This window comes from Nanorana parkeri, unplaced genomic scaffold (assembly GCF_000935625.1).
Source record: "Nanorana parkeri isolate BGI_ZX_2015 unplaced genomic scaffold, ASM93562v1 scaffold571, whole genome shotgun sequence".
NCBI lineage: Eukaryota > Metazoa > Chordata > Amphibia > Anura > Dicroglossidae > Nanorana > Nanorana parkeri.
The window spans coordinates 701882-712557 of NW_017306839.1; the positions used below are offsets into that span (position 1 = coordinate 701882).

Sequence of the window (10676 nt, forward strand, 5' to 3'; positions counted from 1 at the left end):
CCCCCCCCCCTGCGCAGCCCCATTCTCCTGTGGGTTAGCTTCTGCAGGCGACAGGTGGATGTAATTTAATCTGAAATAGCCAATAGCAGACTGGCTATTGAAACCCCTCCCACTGAGCAGAGGAGCGAACCTGAGAAAGAAAGTTGTGTCTCAGTTACGCTCCTCTACTCAGTGGGCGGGTGCAATAGCCAGCCTGCTATTGGCTTTTGCAATTTAAAATAGACGGGGGGGAGTGGTCAAGGCTGCGCCCTAGGTAGCAGTGCGCCCTAGGTGGCTGCCTAGTGGCTGCACCGGCCCTGAGCATACTGTATATAGCTGAATTGGGTGCAGGTTCGCCAGAAGGCAGCCAAACCTCCTTAATTTTGCTTGGTAATGGACAAGAACGTCTTAGTTTATGAGAGCCTCAACTGCAGGTTGCAGTGGAGGAAGAAGAGCACTAACTGAAGTATCCGGAATGAATGATGCTATGATTTTTACAATTGATCTTCACCTAGAATAGTCATTGTTAGAAGTACCTTATTTGACTTGTGGTGTTTAAATTTTTTTGGGGGGGCATTTCGATTTAAAGACAAAGTTTGTTTTTGTAGAATTGTCTCAATTGATGTGACACAATAATTATACATGTAACACAATCAACATTTTACTCCAACATGGAAAAGGTCTTATTTATCGCCGCTTTCCATATCACTGACATGGTGACATTTCTTTATGAATTTTTCATAACAATAGCGCCATATAGTAAAAGTGTTGCAAATACTTGGCGCACGTGACGAGAATAACAATTAAAATATCACAGAGTTTTTAATTTTGTCTGGATCCTCCTCTCCCATTGAGTGACAGCAGCTTGTAGGAGCTGCTGCACGTTCATATGAAGTTTATTCATGTCAGGTCACAGGTCTAGGAACACTAGCACATCCATACCACAATTTGTCCTTCGCCCTCCCTCCCCTCTCTTCTGCACACTTCTGTCTCCAGACAATACACATACTATGGTGCTAAGACCGTCATTTCAGCTCCGCCCTCGCCCTCCTCTCCTCTACTCTGGTGTCTTTATCTCTTCTTCTCCCTGTGTATGTCCCAAGACAGCAGAGTTTGTAGACCTGTGGCCTGACATGAATAAACTTTCATAGGATGTGCCCTGTGCTGCTGCGCCTGCACGGGTTCTCATGATCACGCAGAAGCTCCTACAAGCAGCTGTCACTCAATGGGAGAGGAGGATCCAGACAATATTGTCAGGATCTCTTCTCAGCACAGAGCTTAGCTCCGCCCACAGTATATTACATTAAATTGTAAGCTTACGGTGCATATTTGATTAAAGGAGCACATTGCAAAATGTATTCCTGTATCCTTAGGAAGCTAAAAATGCAAAAAAGATGCACCCCATAGCTCTCCTTTAAGTAATGCTGAAGAACACAGCACAAGCTGCAAAGGTTCTCATCAGTCTCACCTGTGTAACATCTTGTAGTTTCTCCTCTAAGGTATTTATAGTCTTCTTTAGACTGCAGTTTTCATCTAAACATACACATAAGTGTTTAATTATTCGAAGCCAATTTACAGGAACAGTTACTGCAGCTCAGCAAGTGCAATTAATTAGAGAACTGGCCATGGATAACATGTTTATTCTGCAGGCATTGTGTGCCGATTGAAAACAAAGCCAACACGCTTTTTTTACAAGCTGCGATCCTCTATAAATGTTCAATAAAAAAAAGAAATATTGTACCATTTAGCAGGATACCCCACATTCCCTGAGAAAACTGCTATATGCAGTATGAGCATGGCAAGCTGTTTTTTTGTACACTGAGCAAACATAACTGGAAGTAGGGTTTTAGCTTAAAGCCCGTTTCCACCTTTGTAAGTGATTGGTACTTATTGTGGTGATGCAGAGGTGCAGTGATGATGTATATGTGTGTACATTTTCATGACTCACATTGCTGGCTTTTTAAAATTTTTATAGACATTTTAGTAAACCTACAAATTGAAAAAAAAATTTCTCCAGAGGAATCTCAGTCTGACACTGGGGTCAGATTGTCTTGTACAGGCTGTAAAGCAGCTGACCCCCTCCCTGTAAGTCATTGTAACAAAATCACTGAATACCAGCTCTGCCTCTCCAGGTTACTCTGCACTGTTCAGGGGGGGTTGCCCCTATGAATGTTAATGAACGGAGGGAGAGCTCAGAGAGCTCAGTTTCCACAGAGAAGCTTCTGCATGAGGGAAGCATAGCATTGTGGGAAATGCAGTTTTCCATGCCCTACATTGTAGTTCCCACTGTGCGCAGCAGCCAGTAATTTACACAGATTGCTTGCAGAACACAGCCATGAGGAGCCATGAAGAGATGAAGAAGACAGTTAAAAAAAAGTAAATCTTTTTTTAAAAAGCAACGGCATATGCCGGCTTTATGTACACTCGGTGTACATTCTTGGCATATGTTTTTTTTTAAAATACTTCCACAAAGGTGAAAATGGGCTTTAAACTTTGCTTTTAGTTTAAAATGGAGTGAGGGAGGATTGGGTCCTCTGTCAGTTGTTTTTTTTTTGCTGCAATCCTTTTGGGCGGATTTCACCTCTATTTCTGTGTCACTAGTACAAGAATAGTTGAGAAATGGGGAAAAACATCTATCAGGGCTCTTCCACATAGCCGCCTGTGGCTGTACAACATATATTCCGGCATATTTGCCCCGCCAGGGATCCACAGGTACTGCATACAGTCTCCCATTGAAGTCGATGGCTGTACAAGGGCATACGCCAGACTTGCGTGAACAAGCACATGTGTACAGTCGCACAACCCCAAATGCCCCCCGCTGTAACAGTGCGTTAGGGCACCATTTAAAGGGACTGCAGTGATTGCATTACAGTCATGTGCATTAAAACATTAATTTTACCACACAAAGCATTAATGTGAGTGCTCCCTAAGATTTATCTATTGTCCTCTTGAACTTTTAAAATGTAGAAAAAGATAAAAGTATGAGTTCAGGCAGGATTCAGGTTTTCTGTTTTCACATACCCCACACAGTTGCATAATCCATTCACTGGGATCGCTCCCAGTAAATAAGAACACGTCTCTTTTGCCACCATGGCAGAGGGACAGTGCAGAGCTGCGCCGGCTTTCCCTCCTTCCTCATCCCCTTGTAGTCTAACTACGCTTCCTCCACAGCACGTCTATACCTACATAGATCTGGGGCTGGCTGAAAAGTTTGTAGCTGCTTGCGCATTGCACTTGACACATTGATCGCAGGCACAATGACCTGCTGACTTTGTTGCAAAAAATGAATCAATGCACATCGATCATTTGATCAGTGTTGCTGCATTGAACACTGCTGCATTTTGTTTGCAAAAGGTGGACTGTCACTTTAAGCTCATTTGGAAATTAGTAAAGATTGGTACATGGCTTACCTTTCATGTTACATTGTGCTTCCAGTGTCTCCTGCAGCCCTTTTATCGTATTCTGTAATGCTGCACACTCTGTAACATTAATGAGCAGAAACACAGCGATGAATGTGTGCATTTAGCATAAACACAATGAACAAGTTAGTTGTGTTAGGATTTGACACAAAAGCATTCTCATTTTTATGTAAATAATTGTAAAATGTATTTGATTTCAGACACATCTTACTTACAGATACAAAAGTAATGTATTGCTGTATTAAAGTGATTTTCTACCTTTCTTTTAGGGCCCTTGCACGTTGTGTTACTGTGCATTAAAGTGACACTAATCTCAGGAGTTAAACCTTAAAAATACATTCAAGTACCTTAACTATTAACAAAACTGTATCTTATTTGTGTATCACTCGGCTGTAGATCCTCAAATCATCTCTGAATTGGTGCCGACACTGTCCTTCCTTCTGGAGGGGGAGTACTTTTCTTCCCCATGGTCCCTGTGTGTGTTGTAAAGTAGTCACCGCTCCAAGCTCACTCCTGTGCCGTGTTAATTTCATCGACAAAATATCTGTTTGTTTTTTTAAGTCATTTGGCTGTTTTTCCCTGCTGAAAACAAAATACTAGAGCAGTTAACGGGACGAAAACGATGACGAAAATTCTGTGAATTTTCATAAACGAACCGAAAATCGGACTGACGATTGCATGACAACTGAGCACTTCCTCTTCCTGGCATTAGGAAGATGTGCACAATTCAGATTACTGATCTGCCAGCTAACAGCACTTGCTGCACAGCCACAAACTGTACAGGAGACATCATATCAGCAGGGAGAGAGAGAGGAGAAGTATGGATGCATTGTTCATTTGATGCGGACGAGAACCAGACCCTTAGATTTGACCCATGTGGAGCGTCAAATAAGACGAGACCAGTAAACTTACAGTGAGATGCAGAATGTTGCTATGGGAATAGTGAATAGCAGTAACAACTGTTCTTAGTGAGATATTTACCTCTTTTGTCAATACTGAGAGAAAGAGAGGAGTTGATAAGAGTAATGACTGTTATACTTTCCTGCACGATGGCATTGTAGCCTGTGACCTTTTTCTTTGACGGTATTTTGAGAATTAGAATAGTCAGCTGATTGATTCGTCCTCTAGATATAAGCATAATCCATGAGTATGGCTTTTATTATACTGTGGCTGTGCTAGTTGCTGAAACCTGTTGTGGTGTTGAGTAACTTACTTGATACTTGCTTTCATGATTAACAGAGAACTTTTAGTTTTATATTCAGGTAAAATGTAGATGAGAAAATCACTGGCGCCAAAAGAAAAACCGTGGCAACTCTCGCACACAGGGGTAGCTCCTCACAGTCAGGGTAAACCGGTTATCTAAAAAAACAGAGCAAAAGGAGCGCCTCTATAGCGTAAAACAGATTTAATAAAGGTCAAATACAGCTGGAAATGTACTTACAAACGACTTGTAAAAAACGAGCATTGAATATAACGGTCTCAAGTGGATCAAGATGGACAAACGAAAGAACGAGGTGCAGAAACCGGAAGCGTAAGTGTTTAAGCCAGGGCCATCTAGACACTGATCTTCCTCCGGTTGACGCGTTTCAGAGGTTAAACCTCTTTCCTTCATTCTTTCGTTTGTCCATCTTGATCCACTTGAGACCGTTATATTCAATGCTTGTTTTTTACAAGTCGTTTGTAAGTACATTTCCAGCTGTATTTGACCTTTATTAAATCTGTTTTACACTATGGAGGCGCTCCTTTTGCTCTGTTTTTTCAGGTAAAATGTGCAATGGCGTTAAAGTCAATAAAGTTTATTATTTTTAATATAAAGTTGCACGTCTGTTTGTGAAAAAGTAATATTCTTGTTTGTTTATTTTAAGATAATTGAAGACATTCTGTATCAGAACGGCTAAATCTGCATCTGTATTGCATGTTCAAACCTTCATATCATAAGTAATAACAGGTTAATAGAGGTTTACTCAAGGAATATATATAATGAAATTAGTTTGGAAATTCAAATGCAGTGCTTAAATAATGCATTACACTCAGTTGAACCGAAGGGCTGCTCTACGGGCTATTCACTATAGCCCGTACAGCACCCGAAGACGGTTGAGCAGCTCAGCCGAGCCCAAGGCATGTGCTTCAGCTCGACTGAGCCGAAGTGACACACGAAGCGGGACGATTGGCCTGCTGAAGGGCTGGCTGTAAGCCCCGCAAATGACGTCTGCGCAGGGGCCAGCTGTGATCTCACGGCTGGCTCGGCCCAGTTGTAATGACAGATCAGCTTCCCCAAATGACCTGGGGACGCTGATCTGTCATTAAACAATAACAATTGGGCGGAGCCGGCCGTGACGTCAGGAGCTAGCTGTCACTGCGAGCTCTGCCCAATTGTTTTTTTCTTTTGTTTTTGAAATCTTCATTTCTTTTTGTAAATGTAATATTTATTTACATTTAAAAAAATATTTTTTTCAACTTTTTTTTTTCTACTTTTGTCACTATTTGCTATTCTGCTCGGTACCACAGAGGTACTGAGCAGAATAGCCGAGACGAATGCCGCTCGGCCCCTATGTGAATAGGGGCGAACGGCAGTGAGGGGGCTGCCGGAGGTTCGGCTTAGCCGCTCCAGATGTTGGATCGGCTGAGTCGAAGTCCTTCTGACGGAAGTGCAGCCGATGTACGGCTGAAATCAGCCGTACTGAGCCGTAGTGAATAGACGAAGGTTGTTCGGCTCACTTCACTTCAGCTGCGTTATTCACTCGGCTGCCTTCGGCAGCTTTGTGACTAACCCCCTGAAACTAAGACTGAAATGAAATTTGCTGTCAAAATGAACACTGCTCCTGTGATGGACTACAATCTCACGTTTAGTTGATTCATTTGTATTGTGCTTGTAGTCCATCATGGGAGCGAGCTTGGAGCGGTGATTACTTTACAACACACAGGGACCATGGGGAACAAAAGTAGCCACCCTCCAGAAGGAAGGACAGTGTCAGCACCAATACAGAGATGATTTGATGATCTGCAGCCGAGTGATACACAAATAAGATGTATTTTTGTTAATAGTTGAGGTACTTGATTGTATTTTTTAGATTTAACTCCTGAGTTTAGTGTCACTTTAAGACAACACCATGCAATAAAAAAACCCAACAAAACAGAATCTTCTTCATACCTTCCGCAGAACTCTGTTCTTTTGCCTGGCTTATTTTCCCCAATCTGTTTGTTCGCTCCAGCTGAATCTCGAGTAGGTTATTCTTTCCATTAACCTCTACAAATTTCTGTACAGACAAAAACAATGCAATTGTACAAAATGCACTGAACGGAATGGATAATTATTCCACAGAATAATAGCTTGTTGTATGTAGTGATCTGTACCTGCTGCTGGATAATGCTGCTTAGTGCTCTCCAGACATTAATATGTGTATTACACAACACACAGCTGCATCAATTTCCATGAATCAGCCGCTGAAGGCCCCTGATTTGAATTTGTTTTTACTTATTTTCCTCAGCTGAACTGAAGGACCACAATGGGGGACATTTACCAAAACTGGAGCAGACAGAATCTGGAGCTGTTGCCCATAGTAACCACACAGCTTGTCTCTTCGGTCTGTTTGGTTAAGCTATGAAAATGAGAGATGCTGATTGGTTGCCATGGGCATCTGCTGCTGATTCTGTCAGCTCCAGTTTTGATCAATCCCCCCCAATGTGTTTAATGCCCACATTCCCTCTACACATATTTCTGATGCATTCTTCCTCAACATTTTGTGCGTTGCTTCCTTTCCCTAGAATGCACTTCTTCAGTGGAGCCGGATTTTGGTGTTTGCGGACCCCTGGCACCTCACTGCCAAACTGGTCTGGATTTTGGCACCACCAATATAGGCCGCAGGCAAGAGTGACACATAGCCACCCAGACAGGGCCGTCCCTATGGTATTTGCCACCTGGGTTGATCTTGTTCCGGTTGGTGCTGACAGGTAATGTTCACTACCAGGAGCTCAGCGGGATGCAGGATGGAGCGTTCCGCTCAGCTCTAGGCAACCGCTGATGTCTGGGAAGTGGGGCGGGACCCCAGATAGAGTGCCACAGGTTGCTAATAGCTCTTAGCAACCTGGGATGCCATGCTAGGGTTACCACCTTTTCTTCAAGCGAAACCCGAACACTCTAGTGAAGCGCGGACATTTTTGGGGGAGAATGGGTCGCGGCTTATTCATATGTAAATAGTGTCACCCATTCATATGTAAATATCACAGTTGAGACTATTTTCAGTGCGGGGGCGGGTTAACAGTCCCTATCTTATCTTTGGTTGCCCCTGTCTGCCCGACATCTTGTGTCCGGGTTTCTGCTGCCATGAAACCCGGACATAGCATTCAAAACCCGGACTGTCCGGGTGAATCCTGGACAGGTGGCAACCCTATGCCGTGCCCTGCTGACAGGCAACCACCTCAGGCTGCCTCATTATAGAGCCGACCCTACTCCCAGAGGTCATGTTGGCTGTCAGTAACACAATTCCATGTATAGGGCTCATGAATATTCATGAGGTAATAAAGGAGTATTTGCATGCAGCATAAAATATGCCTGTATTTGCGGCACTCAGGGGCACACAGCTTTCTGTCTATAGCAATGTATGGTATGCTGCACATGGGTGTTCGCCTGTAAGCACCGGTGCTGGCATGTACACAGGCTTATGTTTCCGAACCCTGAAGTATCCTGTTCAGAAACTTAAGCCCATGTGTGTGAAAATGGCGTTTACTGGGTTTACCGTCACCGTTTTCTGTCCATACATTGCTATGGACAGAAAACCGCAGACACTGCAAATACAAGCGTACTTTACACTGTGCAAATAAAACTTTATTTGTTCACAAGTACGCCCCTCCGTGTGGGCCAAAATTAAAGGGTGGGTCCTCATTGTTTCTGTTTAATATAAACAGACTGCACATAGGAATGGAAAGCCAGGGAGACCTATGAAGAGTTAGCTAATGCACGGCAGAGATGTAAATGGGCCTGGAATCCCCGACAAGAATGTTTCCTATTATCTCCCTCATTAGAAATTTGCAGGGGCAAATCTCTGGACTGTCCCAAGCCACAGATTCACCTTCTCGATCTGTGAATAATCCTCCAGAAGTTTATCAAGATTGACAGAAGTGTGTTTCTCCATCTTTGTTCATAGTATGGCGGCCTCACAATACACGGCCTGTCACAGAGATTTTGGCGCCTTTCCTCGGTGTCAGTCCCTGTCAGTATGGAGTGCACACGACATGCTCCAGACCGGGGCATGTGACACGCATCATATCAGAATATTACTGCCAGAAAATGGAACCTTTGTTTTATAAAAACAATATAATTTCTTCATCATAAAAATGCTTGTATTTGTGTAGATAATACATTTTATATTATAGCAGAGGTGAGTGGGAAACTGTATTACAGAGCACCCCCGTGTTGTGTTTTGGTGCAGTCCATTGTCTAGCATTTACCTCAGAGATCACATGACTTTACAGTGCTACTCAGGGAGGATGAATGAAACCATGACATGATGGGCTCTTCCGGCTTGTCAGGGAATAAGAGAAAACTTAACCGCTTGAAGACTAGGGGGGGGGGGGGGGTTTATCAAAACCGGGGCACACAAAGAGTGACACATAGCCACCCAGACAGGGCCGTCCCTATGGTATTTGCCACCTGGGTTGATCTTGTTCCGGTTGGTGCTGACAGGTAATGTTCACTACCAGGAGCTCAGCGGGATGCAGGATGGAGCGTTCCGCTCAGCTCTAGGCAACCGCTGATGTCTGGGAAGTGGGGCGGGACCCCAGATAGAGTGCCACAGGTTGCTAATAGCTCTTAGCAACCTGGGATGCCATGCTAGGGTTACCACCTTTTCTTCAAGCGAAACCCGAACACTCTAGTGAAGCGCGGACATTTTTGGGGGAGAATGGGTCGCGGCTTATTCATATGTAAATAGTGTCACCCATTCATATGTAAATATCACAGTTGAGACTATTTTCAGTGCGGGGGCGGGTTAACAGTCCCTATCTTATCTTTGGTTGCCCCTGTCTGCCCGACATCTTGTGTCCGGGTTTCTGCTGCCATGAAACCCGGACATAGCATTCAAAACCCGGACTGTCCGGGTGAATCCTGGACAGGTGGCAACCCTATGCCGTGCCCTGCTGACAGGCAACCACCTCAGGCTGCCTCATTATAGAGCCGACCCTACTCCCAGAGGTCATGTTGGCTGTCAGTAACACAATTCCATGTATAGGGCTCATGAATATTCATGAGGTAATAAAGGAGTATTTGCATGCAGCATAAAATATGCCTGTATTTGCGGCACTCAGGGGCACACAGCTTTCTGTCTATAGCAATGTATGGTATGCTGCACATGGGTGTTCGCCTGTAAGCACCGGTGCTGGCATGTACACAGGCTTATGTTTCCGAACCCTGAAGTATCCTGTTCAGAAACTTAAGCCCATGTGTGTGAAAATGGCGTTTACTGGGTTTACCGTCACCGTTTTCTGTCCATACATTGCTATGGACAGAAAACCGCAGACACTGCAAATACAAGCGTACTTTACACTGTGCAAATAAAACTTTATTTGTTCACAAGTACGCCCCTCCGTGTGGGCCAAAATTAAAGGGTGGGTCCTCATTGTTTCTGTTTAATATAAACAGACTGCACATAGGAATGGAAAGCCAGGGAGACCTATGAAGAGTTAGCTAATGCACGGCAGAGATGTAAATGGGCCTGGAATCCCCGACAAGAATGTTTCCTATTATCTCCCTCATTAGAAATTTGCAGGGGCAAATCTCTGGACTGTCCCAAGCCACAGATTCACCTTCTCGATCTGTGAATAATCCTCCAGAAGTTTATCAAGATTGACAGAAGTGTGTTTCTCCATCTTTGTTCATAGTATGGCGGCCTCACAATACACGGCCTGTCACAGAGATTTTGGCGCCTTTCCTCGGTGTCAGTCCCTGTCAGTATGGAGTGCACACGACATGCTCCAGACCGGGGCATGTGACACGCATCATATCAGAATATTACTGCCAGAAAATGGAACCTTTGTTTTATAAAAAAAATATAATTTCTTCATCATAAAAATGCTTGTATTTGTGTAGATAATACATTTTATATTATAGCAGAGGTGAGTGGGAAACTGTATTACAGAGCACCCCCGTGTTGTGTTTTGGTGCAGTCCATTGTCTAGCATTTACCTCAGAGATCACATGACTTTACAGTGCTACTCAGGGAGGATGAATGAAACCATGACATGATGGGCTCTTCCGGCTTGTCAGGGAATAAGAGAAAACTT

General features: G+C 43.8%; 1 protein-coding gene across 1 annotated transcript in view; it reads right to left on the minus strand.

Annotated features, from left to right (window-relative positions):
- The window catches only part of CCDC152 (coiled-coil domain containing 152), a 37702-nt gene extending 27440 nt beyond the window's left edge, over window positions 1-10262 (minus strand). The window contains exons 1-4 of the mRNA XM_018562303.1: window positions 10200-10262; window positions 6550-6655; window positions 3390-3458; window positions 1448-1512 (exon numbers count right to left, since the gene is read on the minus strand). Of these exons, the coding sequence (XP_018417805.1) occupies window positions 1448-1512; window positions 3390-3458; window positions 6550-6655; window positions 10200-10262 (303 nt within the window). The remainder of the gene's footprint in view (window positions 1-1447; window positions 1513-3389; window positions 3459-6549; window positions 6656-10199) is intronic.
- Window positions 10263-10676: the final 414 nt, after the last annotated feature.